The sequence below is a fragment of the Rhinatrema bivittatum genome, chromosome 4 (genome assembly GCF_901001135.1).
Source record: "Rhinatrema bivittatum chromosome 4, aRhiBiv1.1, whole genome shotgun sequence".
In the NCBI taxonomy this organism is placed as follows: domain Eukaryota; kingdom Metazoa; phylum Chordata; class Amphibia; order Gymnophiona; family Rhinatrematidae; genus Rhinatrema; species Rhinatrema bivittatum.
This window is the reverse complement of record NC_042618.1, coordinates 63,152,662-63,170,119: the sequence shown is the minus strand read 5'-3', so window position 1 is coordinate 63,170,119 and position 17,458 is coordinate 63,152,662. Positions and strand designations below refer to the sequence as shown.

At 43.0% G+C, this 17,458-nt stretch overlaps 1 protein-coding gene across 1 annotated transcript in view; it reads left to right on the top strand.

Moving 5' to 3' along the window:
• The window catches only part of ACTR10 (actin related protein 10), a 46,156-nt gene that overhangs the window by 19,159 nt on the left and 9,539 nt on the right, over positions 1-17,458 (top strand). The window contains exons 5-11 of the mRNA XM_029598226.1: positions 1,960-2,067; positions 6,217-6,284; positions 7,626-7,705; positions 8,517-8,552; positions 15,726-15,805; positions 15,889-15,962; positions 16,146-16,227. Coding sequence (XP_029454086.1) covers positions 1,960-2,067; positions 6,217-6,284; positions 7,626-7,705; positions 8,517-8,552; positions 15,726-15,805; positions 15,889-15,962; positions 16,146-16,227 — 528 coding nt within the window. The remainder of the gene's footprint in view (positions 1-1,959; positions 2,068-6,216; positions 6,285-7,625; positions 7,706-8,516; positions 8,553-15,725; positions 15,806-15,888; positions 15,963-16,145; positions 16,228-17,458) is intronic.

Sequence of the window (17,458 nt, the reverse complement as noted above, 5' to 3'; positions counted from 1 at the left end):
TCGATGCTGCAGCATTTCAGAATCACTTTTCTTCATTAGGGATTAAATAGAATGTACGGTGGTGGAAATAGAAATAGCCTGTTAGGCTGCCAAAACTCAGCCTGGACTACTTCACCCGCACATTTGAAGGATTCCCATAAGGACTGCACTTTGTATCATGGTGCTCCTAAATCAGTTTTTTCAGTAGGTTAAGGGAACCGCAATGGGGGCATTAGGGCCTCCATCGCTGCCAACCTGTATGTGGATGATGTTGAGCATATCTTTTAAATAATTGTCCTTTTTCTCAATTTATCCAACTGTGACGTCGTCATATCGACAGCATGTTGATGATTTGGTCAGAAGATGATACTATTATGCAGACATTTCTAGTTTGGCACAACTGTGATGTGAACTTGAAATGTACACATCTTGTGAGGACTCACATGATATTTTTGGATATCACAATATCTGTGTCCAATGATTTTCTTCAGTTCTCTATATTTAGGAAGCCAACTTACTGGAATACCATTTTACAGTTTTTGAGCTGTCTTCCCAAGACACTTAGAGAAAATGTATTCTTTGGACAGTTTTGCATCTTTGGAGGCTATGTTCTTCTGTTACTGAATTTAAAACAAGAGTTACAGAAATGAAGCTGAGGTTTTTAGCTTGGGGATATCCACAGCCCACAAGACCTTGATGGGTAGATTGGGACTTGTTATTGCAACCTAATCCTGTAGATAGAGATGTGCAGATAGGATGTGTTCTTCCCAATTCTCCTAAAACTTGCCCTGGTTCAATATTCAGTAAGGACAATGAGAGATGCTCAGTCTACATTCAGAATTCCAGGAATTATTAGTATTTGCTTTGAAACGAGCACCGTCATCTGATGATGAGAGAATGAGTGGAGTGGAGTGGTCAGTCATGGGAGTCATCTTTCTTGTGGTCAGTGCTGACTATGCCAGCAATCATTAGCAAGTAACACCCTTCTCGATTCTCTTTGGCTGGCACAAGCTGAAAGGGTCTACTACTTGTTCAACATCAGGGGTTGCTTATGTGATATGATACCCATGTCAGCTTATTAAATATCTGTAAGATCATGTGCTCCTTGAGGGTCCATATGCTGGAGAATCAGAGCTGTATCAAGAAGGCAAGCCTTGAAGCTCCTTTGGTGGATCATTGTGTTTCTGATCCACATACTTTAGAAAACTATATGTTCAGTATTCGACAAATCATGGGCTAATGTATGAGGTGGGGACTACAATAAGCAACTTTTGAGGAGTGAACAAAAATGGATTTTTTTTCACTGAACACCATACACCCCAAAAGTTTCAATAGAGACAGAATAGAGTGTGTTTTTTGAAAAGTAGATTTGTCAATCTGTTGGTAGATGGCATATTCAGTGTATCTCATTCCGTAGGTTCCTGATTGTGTGAAGATTTTCAGCCCCTAAAGCAGGCAAGTGAGTTTCTATTCACCTGGAGTTTTACATGAAGTAACAATTTAATATTCCATTTTAAAGGTTTGGTTATGCTGACTCATCTTCAGGAGTGAACACTACTAGTATAGTAGTCAACAACTAGTTCTATTTGCATGAAAAGAAAAATATGAAAAATACTGATGATGTGTGTGGACTTGTACATGATTTGAATTCTGTGCTTTTCGCAATGTATAATCATTTCAAGTATGAGATTCTTCATTGAATAGCACTATTTTATTACACCATGATTTATTAGAAACTTTCATTAAATGTTGGTTTGGACACAAAGGGTTTTTAGAATCTAAGTTGGGTCTCATTTTTCTTGATTATATCTATTTGCTGTGAGGCTCAGGAGCTTCTCTCATTTTTAGATTGTTTTCCACTTGGTACAAATGTCATACCTGAATGTAATCTACTTTGAAGTAACTGAAAAGCAGAATATAAATCAAATAAATAAATACCTTTACTTTTTACAAACGGATGTTCTTTTGTTTTCTTTACAGGTTCCATCTGTTTTGTTTGCTCCAAGCCACCTGATGGCTCTTTTGACACTTGGAATTAATTCAGCTATGGTTTTAGATTGTGGATATGCAGAAAGCCTGGTATTACCTGTATCTTTTAATGTAAATAAAACAAGCAATAAAGTACATTCCCACAAGAAAATTAGTGTTCCTGTTCGTACGCCAGATCAGTCCAGACAAGTGGATTTTGCATCTCTACCAGCAGATGGAGGCAGAGAACTAAAAACTTTTGAGGCACTGCTACATAACTGAGAGTGCCACCTGCAGTCCTTCAGTATTTCTCTGTCTCCAGCATATGTTAGAGGTGCAAACCTGCAGTTAAGAAAGAAAGAAGGGACAGAATAAGAGAAGTCAGAAGACGTGCCCTGAGGTGTTTGATTCCTTCGTGGGCCATCCCTCAGGTTTAGCCAGGCAAGTGGGGGGTTGGTAATCCCTGATCAGCTTTAGCCCGCGGCAGATCCAAGGGTCTGACAGTCAGGGTCCTGGCTCGCTCTTATTCCCTGAAGAGGTGTTGCCAGCAGCAGGAAAGTAAACCTTTTTTTGCTTGAATTTCTTCCTTTGCTGAGGCTGCTGTTTCTTTAAAAAAAAAAAAAGTTACATTTGTCCTTCAGCAGCAACCACTCAGGCTGTTCCTAGTTTAATCATTGGGGTAGGCCTGGGCTGGGGAAGGGAGCAGTGTAGCTTCTCTGTTCATGGCTTCAGGGTGCTTGGGGAACTGGAGGCTGAGTTGGGCCATGTTCCCCTCCTGGACTTCGGCCAGCAATATGGTCACGGCGATCTCGGTGCGATGTCTGCTGTGATTGCGGAATTGGTCAGCTGGTATGCGGTCCAAGTTTCAGCTTTTTAATCTTCCCTTTAAAGGAAGGAAAATTGTTGTTCAGGGAGGACCTGAAACAATTGATGAAGGTTTTAGGGGAGTCTAAAGGGGATAAGATGACAGTCTGTGCGCACGATGATGGATATGGATAAGTTCTTGGAGGAGAAGTCCATTACCTGCTATTAATTAAATTGACTTAGAAAATAGCCACTGCTATTACTAGCAACAGTAACATGGAATAGACTTAATTTTTGGGTACTTGCCAGGTTCTTATGGCCTGGATTGGCCACTGTTGGAAACAGGATGCTGGGCTTGATGGACCCTTGGTTTGACCCAGCATGGCATGTTCTTAAGTTCTTGAGCTGGTTGGTGAATTTGGCGAAGAGTCACCCGAGCCCTACCCAGATTCTGGAATATTTGGGGACAAAGTTTGATACTCAGCTCGGTAGAGTGTTTCTCACCTCGGGGAGGATTCAGAAGTTACAGTCCCAGGTGGTATGGATTTTGCAGATGCCAGTGCCCAGGGTTTGGGATTATCTTCAGGACCTGGGTTCAGTGGCATCTATGTTGAATTTGGCCATTGGTTTATGCCTATATAAAGGGCATTGCTGTTGCGCTGGAATCCATTGTCTGAGTTTCATCGGCCTTTACTGCTACAGGGTACTTCCAAGTCCAGTCTCTTGTGTGGTGGCTGTGTTGGCCCATTTTGGTGAAAGAGATGGGCCTGGAGGTTCTGGACTAGGTTATAGGGATCATGGATGCTAACCTCAAGGGTTTGGGGGGGGGGGGGGGAATCTGTCAAAAAAAGGATGGCACAAGGACTGTGGTCGCCAGTGGAACAATCCTGGTATATCAATTGCTTGGAAATGAGAGCAGTGTGCAGGGCGTTGGTGGAAATCTTTCCACAAGTCCGAGGTCAAATGGTCAGAGTGTTTTCAGACAATGTGACAACAGTGGCTTATATCAATCAGCAAGGGGAACGAAGAGTCCTGTGGATGCCCAAGGAGCCCAGTACTTTTTTGCCTGGGCGGAGCAACATTTGCACGGGATTACCGCTTCACATGTTGTAGGAGTGGACAGTGTGCAAGCGGACTATCTCAGCAGGCAAAGTTGGACCCGGGAGAATAGGAGCTGTCGAAGGAGGCCTTTGACCTTATCCAGTCTCATTGGGGCTGTCCCCGTCTGGATCCAATGGCATCAAGGAGCAATGCCAAGTCAGCAAGTTTCTTCAGCTGCAGAGGATAGGTCGCAGCCAAGGGCATAGACACTCTGGTTCTTCCATGGCCGACAAGGATTCTGCTATTCGTGTTTCCTCCATAACTGTTAATAGATCAAGTGTTTAGGTCATTAAGAGGCATCTGGTACTGGTGGTGCCAGAGAGGCTGCATCATCTGTGGTTCGTGGATCTGGTTCAGCGTGCAATTAACGGGTCCCTGAGATTGGCTCATTTGCAGGGGCTGTTAAGGCAAGGTCCTATTTTCTCTGATCGGGTGGATCACTTTTGTCTTGCAACTTGACTTTTGAGAGCAGACGCTTGCGACAAAGGATGCTTTGAGCCTGTGACTTTCAAGAGCTTAGTTTACAATTCCTTGCGGGTTCAGGTGGCAGCCTTGGGGTGTCTGAGGTATACTCCAGGGAAAAGGTTGTTGGCCTCACGTCCATATGTTGTGAGGTTTTTGAAGGGGGTCGAGCATCTGCGGCTGCTGGTGCATAGATTGAGTCCGGCAAGGAGTTTAAACTTGGTCTTTTGGGTACTTTTTCGGCTCCATTTTGAGCCGTTGAGGAAGGCGTTATTAAAGGACTTCATGCTGAAGGTGGTATTTTCAGTGGCGATTTTTTCATTCAGAAGGATCTCTGAGCTGCAGGCTTTGTCCTGTAGGGAACCATTTCTGAAGATTTTGGACGAGGGGGGGTGTCTTTGCGCACATTACCTTTGCTCCTATCTAATGTGGTATCTTCCTTTCTCCTGAATCAGACTGCGGAGCTTCTGCCTTCCCAAATTGGTCTGCTGAGTTGCTGGAGGCAAAGGTCACAAACAGTTTTCGGCGGTCGGATCATTTGTGTGTATTGTTTGGAGGTTCCAGAAATAGATGCAAGGCCTCCAAGGGCATGATAGTGCGTTGACTGAAGGAAGCTGTTGTTTCAGCCTACCTTTGTAAGGGGAGAAGAATTCTAGAGCGGTTGTGTGTGCACCCTACTAGAGCGCAGGCAGTGTTTCGGGCCGAGTGTCAGTTAGTGGCTCCGCAGGAGATTTGTAGAGCAATGAAATGGTCTTCTCTTCACACTTTATCTTGCCATTACTGTTTAGATGTTCAGGCTCCAGGAAAGCCGACCTTTGGCAAAGTGTGTTGAAAAGGGGGGTCTTTTGCGGGCCCGCCCAGGGGTGCTTTGGTACATCCCACTTGTCTGCTGATTTGGGGTACGAACAGGAAAGGGAAATTGGTTCTTATGTACTGAAGTACCACAGATCATTCCAGAGACCCAGCCCCTTAATGTTCTCAAGCCCGTTATGGCAAGTCTGTGTTCTGGCTTGCTCACTGGGAAGAACTGTCAGAATGTATACATACAGAACCTAAAGAAGTTTGCAGGTTGTGGTTAGCCCCTTGGATTGATTTGTGGGTTTTCTGTTTGGGGGGGTTCCAACCTTTTGGATTTGGTGTTTGCCCTGATTTAGGGGGATGTTGAGTTGTTACTCTGTAGTTAGCTTGGGTACAGGGCAGTACTGAGGGAGTGCAAGTGGCACTCTTGGTTATGTAGCAGTGTTTTAAAGTTTTTACTTCTCTGCCTCCATCTGCTGGTAGGGATGCAAAACCCACCTGTCTGGATTGATCTGTGGTACTTCAGGAACGAAAATTAGCAGGTAAGAACCAGTTTTCCTTTGTAACTGAAACTTTTTACATTTCTTTCAAACTTTTAGAATTGAGTGTAGAAATGTTTTTTTTGTAAATATTGTAAAAGTATTCCAGGCCATATTTTCCTGACAGGCCTAAAATGGTTACAGAAATGTTTTATTTCTCTTCAACATAAGCACTTAAAGCTATGGAACAGTGCATCTGTCCCTGCTAGAGTGAATATCTGTGTAGTGAATGCTTCTTGCTAACGCATTGGAGGGTTCGAGGATGAAGGGGAACAATCCAAAGGCCTCAAGCTTATACACTCATTTTTAATCCTGTATTTGGGATCATATGGCTTAAATCAGTTTGCTAAAAAGATCCCTCCATCTGTGGTACTAATACTACTACAGATGGCATGCAGATATGTGAACGGCAAACAGACCGTGCTCTGCCAAGTGCTAAAAGCAGAGAAATGTTTATACACCCCTCCTTCCAAACAAAATCCCTCTTTGTTCTTCTCTATACCCTCCTCTGTCACTATCTGCATTCTAGCAAACATGCAATAAGAGTTTCCTTAAATTCAAGTAGATATATGAAGGAATTCCTATTCTGAATTGCTGGGGAGCTCTGCCCCTCGGGGGAAAAGCCATTCACAAGTAAGCTTTCAAATATGAATTATTCTATTATGAAAGTACAAATGTATCTATAGGATATTTAAAGTTTGGGGGTTTACATAAATTGTAAGTATGATTGCTATAACTGTTTTTTCAATATGGTATAACTTTGTGCTGTTTTCTGGGAAAAAAAAAAAGACAGTTCTCTATTAGGTCTGGAACTGTGTGTGTTCGTCAGAACAGTGAGTATTTATTCCAGGCAGCAGTGTCGTTTTGGATGTATTTATTTTGGGATCTGTGCTTTGTATTTATAAGACTTGGTGTTTATGATTTGCAATGGAGGAGTCGTCCCTCAATACAATATCCACAAAGTTCAAATGTTCATTTTACAGCATCTGAGAGCATTAATGATGGCGATACCTGGTGCATGGCTCCTGCTCTCAGGACGATTGCTCCAATAATCAGATTAGGGAGGGCCTATTAAAACAGGGGGAAAAATCCCCCGGGTAGTTGGAAATGAGGGCTCGTGACGCCAGGATCCCAGTCCTGGTTGTGTCTGAACTGGAAGAAAAATTAAGAAATGAAGAACGACTATCATTCCACACACAAAAAAGAAAAAAGCCCAACAGTCTGTTAGTGTGATGGTCATATTTTATGAGCATGGAATTTTAATTTTGAATCTTTTTCAAATTGTAAAACAGTAGCTAGCAAATATTGTTTTGAAAGGAATGCCGGCCAAGCCGCTACAAGGATTATTCAGTCCATACCTCACTGTGTTTACTGCCTCATTTCTTGTGCTTCATTCTCTGGAGTGTTTTAACTAAGTACACAATGAGTGGATCCCAGAAAGGATAACTGAAAACAGATTACCAATCTTTCTGTGATAGTTTGACACTTTTTTTTCTTTCTTTAGTCATTGGTTGAACAGTTATTTTATTGGGAAAATGGCTACTATTGATTCTTACACCAAACAGAGGGAAGCGCAGGTAATTGTGCTTAGAATGTTGGTTATTATTGGATCCTTCTTATAATGGTCCCCTTTACTATATTATTTATTTTTCTTTGTTATAGTTGAAGAATCCCTGTCTCTAAATGCTTGTCCCTCCTGACGCAGCCAGGTTTGGCGAAACACGGGTCCGTGTCGGGGGACCCTTCTTAAATTCTGTGCTTGTCTAAGCAATGGAGCTGCCGATGTAAAAATAAAAAGAAACCTTTGATGAAAAGAATCTGAAGTTGAGGGGACTTATTGAATTACCTGCACTTCCCTCTGTTTGGTGTTGAATATTTGAAGTGCAGGCTTCTGCTCCTGCATTGTGTTGTGGATTACTATTGATTCTTAACCAGGGGTTGTTTCTTATCATTTGAAATTAAAAATTATTTCAGGGAGCTGGAGTCTCAGTTGTTGGAACAATGCACTGTTGACACAGGAGCAGCCAAAGGACAGAGTCTTCCATCAGTGATGGGTAAGACTTAGTGATATGGGGACTTTTTCTGTTATTTCTCCTTAGTGGGTGGTGTCGTGTACTGGGTGGCCTGCCCCTTGCTCACCAGGTCCAGAGGAGGTGTGATGCAATAGCTGTGTGGTTGGCTCCATGACTTCTAGATGCTGCTGGACTGCGTAGTCACATAGACTGCCACGTGGGCGGGATGGTTGCTTCAGGGGGATGCTGGAACTGGCATTCTGTTTTCCTACCAGTCTCCACCCCTTGGCCTGGCCCAAGTGGGTGGATACTGGTGATTTAGCTGCAGAGACCTAGGCACAAGACGGTGGGGGCGGAGCAGCAAAGGAGGACAAAGGGGGGAGAGAGAATGCTCCAGCCTTTTAAAGGTACACTGCATTGCAAAACAAATAAAGCAAAATAAAAACTAGGCACCTAGGGCCCACTAGCCTATGGCTGGTGCAGAGCGGTGGCATTGTTAGGCATTTTTGTTGTATCTTCTGTTTGGGGAGGGTTTGCTGCCTCTCATCCTGTGCTTCTCCTTTGGTTTAACTACTTCAAGCACGCTCTCATTCTAATGCAGTGGTGGAGCAGTGAAGCTATGCACTACTCTGCCTTAGAAAGGGGGAAGGGGATATCTTCCCTTTAGGTGCAAGCAGTTAGGGACCCCAGAGGATACAATATACATCAATTCAAAGTGGCGGTTTTCTGGGAAGAAAAATAGGAGGAAAAATGTTTTGTTTTGTTTTTTAGGTTGACTTATTGAATAGGTGCTAACATTCAACAGTTAATATATAAACTATACTTTTAGCTACTCTTATGCTCAATTTTTCAGGTTCTGTACCAGAAGACATTGTAGAAGAAATTAAAGGTAACATTTTTCACTACTAAAGAGTTTTATTTCTAGCTAAGTTTTTGAAATAAGAGCATATCCTGACAGTAATATGTGTCAGATCAGTCACTGTTGGGGATAGTAAAATGGAAATTTAAAACTATAATGCATCTTCATCGCTTCATTTTTATTATTTTGTTGCTGTCCACTTGTTCTGTTGGAACCAGTGAATTGTTGCACACTGTGGCTGCAAAACATTTTCATTACTCAGAATGGGGAAAAATCTCTTGATTCATGTCCTACAAGAGACAGTAGCGCCTCTGATAGTTGTAAGCAGGTTTGTCGCCCATACAGCATCTTTGTCAGTTCATTGGCCAAATACAACTTCTAGGGAGCCAGATTTCTTTTGAGACCCCTTTATTTAGGGCATTGGAAACCTTTCCTCTTGTCTTCCATTGAAAGGTTTATTGAGGTCTTTAATATCTTGCATATGCAATATATGTTCCTACATTTATGTCAATATACATTCCTACATTTATGTCAATATACAAACAAAACATCATCCGTGCACAGCATTATATGAAGAGAGAGCCAACAAGACACTACATCTGTTTAAAAAAAAAAATCTGTTACAAATATTTTTCGGTGAGGACAAGGATGAATGAGCCACACACATGGGTGAACATCATTGACCGTGCTGACGAATCTACCAGAGATTTTTGAAAAAGCTTTTCTGGGCATGCATAGGGTTTCCCCTGTGCACACCAACTTCTGGAATCTCTCAGCCCTGCTTTGTCCACAGTGACAGTGGGACGCATTTCTCTTGTATATGAAAGAAATTTCCCTCTCTGCTGCTGGGCCTCCTTGGTTGGCTGCTTCTGTTTTCTTTGGACTTTGGTAAATAGTTTTTTCTTTGCAGCATTTTCTTAAAATTTGGTCCTTTTTTGACACAGTTCCTTGACTTCAAGTCTTTCATTTTCTTCTGCTTCAGATGGCCCCCATTTTTCTATAAAATACAGAATTTTTGGATTAGCATTGTCTGTTTTCCTCACAAGGCCAAAAAACGACCAATTGTGTTGAGTATTATTCTTACTGCAATTTCAAGATGTCCATTCCTGGTCATCCCAAAATTTGTATGAGTTGTCTAGCACTAAAGTATGATGTATCTGGTTGTGCTATTTGCTCAAAGATGTTACACAGGGCATTGAGCTCCAGAGATTCAGATTGCAAAATATCTTTGCCATCAAAGCAAAGTCTGGTGCATGTACACTGGTAATGAAGGCATTAACATTGAAGGACCTAAGAGCTGCATCAACCACTGGTGGTGCTTTGACTGACTCTGAAGGAGTCTCATCCAGAATTCATGGCCCAGGAACAGAAGCCTTCTTACTCTTACTGCTTGGCACTTGAGAGTAGTTCCTTTGAGTCGGCTTCATATCCGAGGCGACATGGTACCAAACCTTGAGTGAAAACTCTGAAGTCTCCGCACCATTCCCCTTTGATGTAAGCATCCAAGAGCAGGGAAGTTTTAATCTTCTCAATCTACCTTCCCAAATAGTTTCTTCAGGAAAGCTTGCCCTCCCGTCAAAAGACTCAGCTGCATCAGACTCTAGTGTGTTGTCATTGGTACACTTCACCTCTGATTATGTAGGAGGATGTATCCATAGAACTGACGGCAGAAAAGGACCAAATGGTCCATCCAGTCTGCCCAGCAAGCTTATGGTAGTAACTACTGGCCACCTTTACAATTATCAGTTTCCCAGACTGTCAAAGTCAGGGCCCCTGTTGGTTGCTGTTTGAGTCCAATTCCTCATTACTTCTTGCCATTGAAGCAGAGAGAAATGTTGGAGTTGCATCAACAGCATGAAGGCTTATTGGGTAAGGGTAGTAACTGCCACACCAGCAAGTTACTCCCAGTTACTCCCATGCACTCTTTTCTTCATTCACATCCTCTAGCCTTTAGGGATCCACAGTGTTTATCCCTTTGTCCCTTTGAATCTTTTGTTTTTGTCTTCACCACCTCCTCCGGAAGGGCATTTCCCACCTAGCCTTCTACAGTTTTGGCTTCAGCAATTTTTGAGAGAAAGTTGGATAAGAGGATCTTCGAGGATCTCAGTCAGCACTTCAAGCAGGTAGTGGAATTGGTATTGAGCATTTTATCATTGTTTGTGGTACAAGTCCTACAGCGTGTTTATTAAGCAGATCAGCATTAACATCAGTTTCTTAGCACAGAGACTCAACACTGATGTAGCCTCCATAGAATCAAAGCCAAACAACTTTGGCGAGGGAAGCTTCCCCAGTTCCAGAGCTTCCTCTGATCTCTGTGTCCAAGGAGTCATTGAAGAGACTTTTTGAGACTATGTTTCTTTGAGTCTGTGCCGTCTCGAATCTCGGCTCCAATTTGAATCTGATGGCCTAATGTAATAAGGTGTGGATTAAAACTTGGGTTAAAACTGTGCACTGAAACTCAGATCACAGTTTAATACACAGGTTAAAACATTTTTTACTCACAATGCAGTGAATGGTATACTAATGCATCAGAAGTTAAAAAACAAAAATGTGCACACAAACAATGTGAGATCAGCACAGGTTGACTGCATATTTTAACCTGGGGAAGTCTGTCCAGCATGATTTTAGCGCAAAAAACATTTTTTGTGCACTTAAATCATATTTATTTTTAATTTAATATCATTTGTTTATTGCTTTCCTGATTAAAAATCATCCAAAGCAATGTACAAATTTTTAGTGCATGCATTACAGTATTCAACAGCACAGTATAAAAATAAAGGAAAGGAAAAGAAAGTTTGTCTAGTTCTCAGATTTTAAATGTTACCTATTAGACATGAGCCACATTTTCAATATTTTTCTAAATTGCTGCTATTGCAATATTTATGTGCAGAAATGCTGATACAGGTCCCAGCACTAGAACTCCAACTTCTGTCTATAGACTGACACTAGCACCAGCAACTTTACTCCACCTCTGAACAGGAATATAATTTCCAGCTCCAAGAAAATCTGTGTTAAGCCAGAGCACCTCTTTGCAGTGGGGGTAATAACCAATGTCCTCGTTTGCATGGGATTTCCATAACGCACAGTTTTACACACACATTTTTGTGTGCAAAACTTGCTGCATTGGGAGTAATATTTGCACACAACTATGATATCAAGTAGTCAGTGGTCATGCTGGTTCACCAGCTCATACAGGATGCACAGAAAAGAATGTGGGAGATACCACTCTTTATACTTCCTGTTGGAAAGAAGGTGGACACTAAGTGGCACAAAGATTCAACTAAATCCAGTTACACAAATCTGTGGTGGTTGAATCCACCCTGAAAAGGACCAAGAGGTCTAGGTTTCAGTCGTGATTCCCAGACTTTGGACCTTTTTATAGGAAGAAGTTTTTTCAGAACAATGTTGTGTTCCTGCATACTGTTCTATCTGGTCTTCATAATCAAATACATGTATTCCAACCAGGAAGGGGCAAATAATTTCTCTCGAATTTCTCGCTCCAGAGAATCAAGAAGAATTTGTTCATCTATTGGACACCTCTAAGAGATGTGGAAAGTATCAGGTCTATTTGATGTAAGATGCTCTAAAGACAGTACTTAGGGCAATAGCCATAACGCCCTGTCAGAGAGAACCTCTTTAGGGATAGAGTCAAAGAAGCACTAGTTCCCTGTACGTACCTGGATCAGACTCCTGGGTTTATGCATCCCTGCCAGCAGATGGAGACAGAGAAAGTTTCACTGGCACTGCATCATAACCTCTGGTGCCACCTGCAGTTCCTCAGTATTTCTCTGTCTCCAGCAGATGGTGGATGGTGCATAACCTGCAGTTCTACAGTCTGGAGAGTTTTCTAGTGTTATGAGCCTTCCTCCCAGGGGATTTTTGGGTCCTGGTGGATTCTTCCCTGAATGGTTGAGGTGGACAAGCTGGGGTCTGTGATCCTTTTGTACGCTCAGTTCGTGTTGAATGGGGTGTAAATCTGGTGGTCCAGATCCCTCCCCTTTCCAAGGCTGCTCATGTGGATTTAAGCTCAGGGCAGCTGGTTTTCTCAGTGTGCCGCCTCTTTTTTTCAGCGGGCTGATCCTCCTGTAGTGCTGGATAGCTCTGTTTTCCATGGCTAGTAAAGTTTCTTAAAAAAAAAAGGTAAAAAGGAGTGTAGCAGCGAAGGAACAAGGAGCTGAAGTAAGCGATGGCTGTCTGCTCAGTAGAGGCGTCAGTAAGGAGTGCAGGGCTTGTCGAGTCTCTCTGTTTTCTTTTTCTTAGTCTGAGCAGGGTTTTTTCCACCGTTGTGCTATGGTGTGCGGTGCCAGCACATCTGAGCCGTTGGGGCCTTTGTGCCGCATGTGTGTCGGGTGGAGAAGGGCCATCGGAGGGGGCCAGTGCAGGCAAAACAGTCACTCGGCATTCAGATTCGCCCGTGGCTTCTGTACTCGCATGCTGGGGTTCTGAGCAGGTCTAGACCTCCTCCATTGGCGCGGGAATGGTGGCAATTTTTTATTACCATGCGTCGCTACCCGCGCAGATAGAGGAGGGGGGAATTTCCCCCAAGGTTTTCCCCAATTCGCACGAACTCTGTGTTGGTTCAAGGCAGGGTAGATGAGGGCTTGGCCTCGGATAAACTGGTGTCTGGCTCCTCACAACAGGTTCTTGCTACTCCCAGACCTTTTTCAGCCAATTTTGTTTTGCTCCTCTATGAAGCGTATTTGGCTTAGCAGTCAGGGCTGAGACCTCAACCCCCTCTTCATCTGGGTCCGTGCTTGGGCCCTAGGCTGGGGCAGGCCCAGAAGCAGAGACCTTTTGGGGTTTAATGCTTGCTGGGTCCTACTTGGTGTGGCGAGGATTCGGATGAGTCGGTCGCTTCGGAGAGCGCTCCCGGAGATTCGGGAGTTTTGGTACCGCAGGAAAAGGGGGATCTGGACGTGGCTGGTTTGGTTCCGGGGGATGATATGGAAGAAAACCCTGGTTCGGAGGAGGATGACCCCAAGGTGGTCCGATTGTTCCAGAGGAACATCCTCAGGATGTAGAGGAACTTGGGTTGAAGATTCCCCAGGAAGGCTCAGACATGGAAGGAGTGGACCTGGTTCTGGATGGGCTTAGGGGTCCCACGAGGGCTTTCCCCTACAATAAGTTGGTGAAGAAACTGATGGATCGAGAGTGGGGAGCTCCTGATGCCAACTTGAGAGTTGGGAGAGCAATGGCGAAGCTTTATCTTTTGCCTGAACAGACGTTGGAACTATTTGCCCTCCCAAAGGTGGATGCTTGAGTGTTGGTGGTCATGAAAAAGACAACTATCCCTATTATGGATTCCGCGGCATTGAAGGATGTGCAGGATCGAAAAATGGAGATTCACCTCAAGAGGATTTTTGAGGTGTCAGCCCTGAGCTTGCAGGCAGCCATTTGCTCCAGTTTCATGCAAAGAGCTTGTCTGCGTTTGGGTGCAGCAGCTCCAGGATGGTCAGTTGAGGTCGAGTTTTGGGGGCAGACAAGGCTGAACACTTAGAGGCAGCAGTGGCCTACATTGAGGATGCCTTGTATGACTTAGTGAGGGCTTCGTCACGCGTTATGGGTTCCGTGGTATTAGCCAGGAGATTGTTATGGCTGCATAACTGGTCAGCAGATGTGTTGTCTAAGTCCAGGCTAGGGGGTCTGCCTTTTAACGGATGCCTTTTGTTTGAGGATCTGGATAATTCATGAAGGATCTGGGTGAGAATAAGGTGCATAAGTTGCCGGAGGACAAGCCTAAGAGCAGAAACAGTTCACTCCTCAAGGTCAGTCTTGGGGGCAGTACTTTCCAGGGGATCGAAGGCCATTCAGAGCTTCCACAGGAGGTGGGGCTACAGGATTTAAGTTCTCACAATGAGGTGAGGCCGGCCCATTCTGCCATTCCCTGTATAGGGGGCCGTCTAGCACGTTTTTATGGGGAGTGGGCTGAGATCACTCAGGATCAGTGGATCCTCAGCGAAATAAGAGACTGTTACACTGTTCTCTTCTGTTCTCCAGTGTAGCCCTTGGGCTAAAAGGTTTGTTTTCTTTTGGCCCCAAAAGACCTGGGATACTGTAGCCAAATGAACAGTTTCTAATTAGACAGTGGATTATATTTCCTTCTGTTATGTCCAAGCAAGTCTAACACTGGATGCGCATGTCAAGGTTTATAATGTCAGAATCATGACTGCCCATCTAATATCAACCTCCATTGAGGAGATCGCATTGTGGACTTCAGTTTACCTGTTTACTTCTTGTTACTGTTTAGACACAGATTCTGACACAAGAATAGATTTGGTCAGTCTATCCTCCATGGTCTCTCTTTGAGGGTTAGAATCCAACTCTATACTATCTAAGGACCATTTTTATTATTTTGGTTTATCTGTCTTAAAAAAAAAAAATAGACATAATTTTGCCCACAAGAATGTTAAACCACCCTTTGGTAGTTTCTGTAATTCCCTGTTTTTGTTGAAAGGCAACTCTTAGCGAGGGTTTCCTACTTGTGTGGCCGATTTCATCCTGTTGGTACTCAGAGAAAGCAAAATTGCTTACCTACAACAGATGTCCTCTGAGGACAGCAAGGTAACTGGCCACACCTTCCCATGCTCCTCCCCTGTGGATTGGTTCTTTAGCTGTGATATAAGATGACTCTGTAAAGGAGTGTGCACTTGTGAAATCTTGCACATGCTCAGAAATCTCTGGGAGAAGTGTCTGCATCAGCACCGTTCCTGATGTTGCTATCCACAAAGAACGTCTGTTTAGAGCTAAGTAAGCTTGCTTTAGAAATGGAGACAAAGTTTTAGAAATTGACCACACATTCTCCTTCATGACTTAATGCTCCCAAACCCTAGATAACTACTCTGCAAAATGTGGCGCTCTTAGATTTTTCCAGAAACCAGCTACAATACAACAGACTGTAGTCAGTAAACTGATAACGAGCTGCTTAAATTTGCATTTTATGGAAAGACCCAACAAAAAAATCTTCCAGAGCCCAAAGAGTCTATTATCTCACTTCTAACCTGGACCATTTTCCAGAAAGGTTGAATTTATTGTACGATCCTACCAGATGTGCTTAAAATCACCCCAAAGACCCACATTGTCTCCAATTGTATATACATTAGGAAAGATTCTATGTGGTCTTGGGATAAGTACCACCTACTAAATTCTGTACCTGTTTTCTATAACTTAACTCTTTATTTCCCTCTTGTTAATTTATTTCCAAAGTGCGGACATGTTTTGTAAGCGATCTTCAACGAGGACTCAATATCCAGGCAGCAAAATTTAACATTGATGGCAATGCTGAGGTAGGATGATGGAGTACTTTGCCTGTTCTCCAGAGAAGAATAATTTGTTGGCCTCATTAACATATATATATCATGTGTTTTAGCGTCCTTTACCACCTCCAGATGTTGACTACCCATTAGATGGTGAGAAGATATTGCACATAAAGGGATCTATCAGGTTGGTGATGTATTATGGCACAGAAATATTTTACTGGATCTTTTTGTAGCCTTTAATAATAATTTTGTCCTAATTTTAAAATAGCTTAGGGTTTTTTATTTTTCCATTTTTAGGTTCATGCTTAACATCACTGTGACTCATGCAAGGAATAACTTTGTTAAAACTCTTCTTTATCTCTAATAGAGATTCGGTCGTAGAAATCCTGTTTGAACAAGATAATGAGGAACAATCGGTGGCTACTTTAATTCTAGATGCGCTGGTACAGGTATAGTCATGTAAAGATGTGCCATTTTATGATAGACTTAGAATGGAATAATTTGCATGTTTGTTTTTTTTTTATTTTCTGTGTGGAATTGGCATAATGTTTTTTGATATTGTTTTAAAAAATGTATGTAAATAGTTCATCCTCAGGTGTAATTAATATAATTGTTGCTGTGTTTTAGGGTTAATGGTTAAGTTCCTTGCATACCTTTCTGGACATTAAAAAGTGAATTTTAAAAGACCAAAAACCAGGAGATATGCGCACAGGTTGGGCTTTTGTGCGCCAAGCAGACTTTATAAGCCGCCAGGATATGCGCATACGTGCCGTTACACAAAGAAAGAAAACGGTTCCAAAAAGGGGCGGGGCATGGGCATTCTGGGGTTTTACCATGAAATGTGTGTGTACATTTTTAAGCACACTGGCGCATGCCGGGGTCCCCTGCCGTGTAACTTTATTTCTGCTATGGATGACGTATAAAAAAAAAAAATTTAGGCAAGTCAGTGGGGTTTTAAGGGTCGTGGCTAATGGGAAAGAAAGGAGGCTATTAAACTAGGGCGGTTTGGAAGACCTATCCCTTAACTGCGCAAACTGGGAATGAACTGGGAAAACTAGCAATGGCATTGGCAGACGACCCTTGTAAAGATTTCCCCACTTACGCAGTAGAAGTGAGATTTGCGCACACATGCGCACATCCATTTAAAATTGAGCACACATATATGCGCCTCCAAGCTATTTTATAACATGCACACATATATGTTATAAAATGGCCGCGTTCCTGGGCGTGGGCCGACAAACACCCACACATGTGCGCCCGCCTATTTAAAAGCTACCGTCCCTGAGATCTGAATTACATGAGCACGGAGGAAGAGGATACATGTAGGAAAGGGCTCTAGAACAAGAAGTCATGGTAATGAGGCTCCAAAGGAAGCAACCTAAAAAAAAATGTCTTCATGGAAAGGGCGGTGGATGCATGGACCACCTTCCCAGCGGAGGTGGTGGAGACACAAATTTGTAACAGAATTCAAGAAGGCCTGTGAAGAAATACGGTGAAACCAGATATCATCTGGGGTTTGTGGCACTGTACCAGGAAATGCATTGGGTAGATTTGATGGGCCCATTGGTCCTTTTCTGCTGTCATATTCTGTCATTGAGCTCCATAAGAGAATAGTCATCACTGTATTACACATTTTACCTCAGGACTAGTGACTAGGAATGCATATTTTTTTTAATCCTG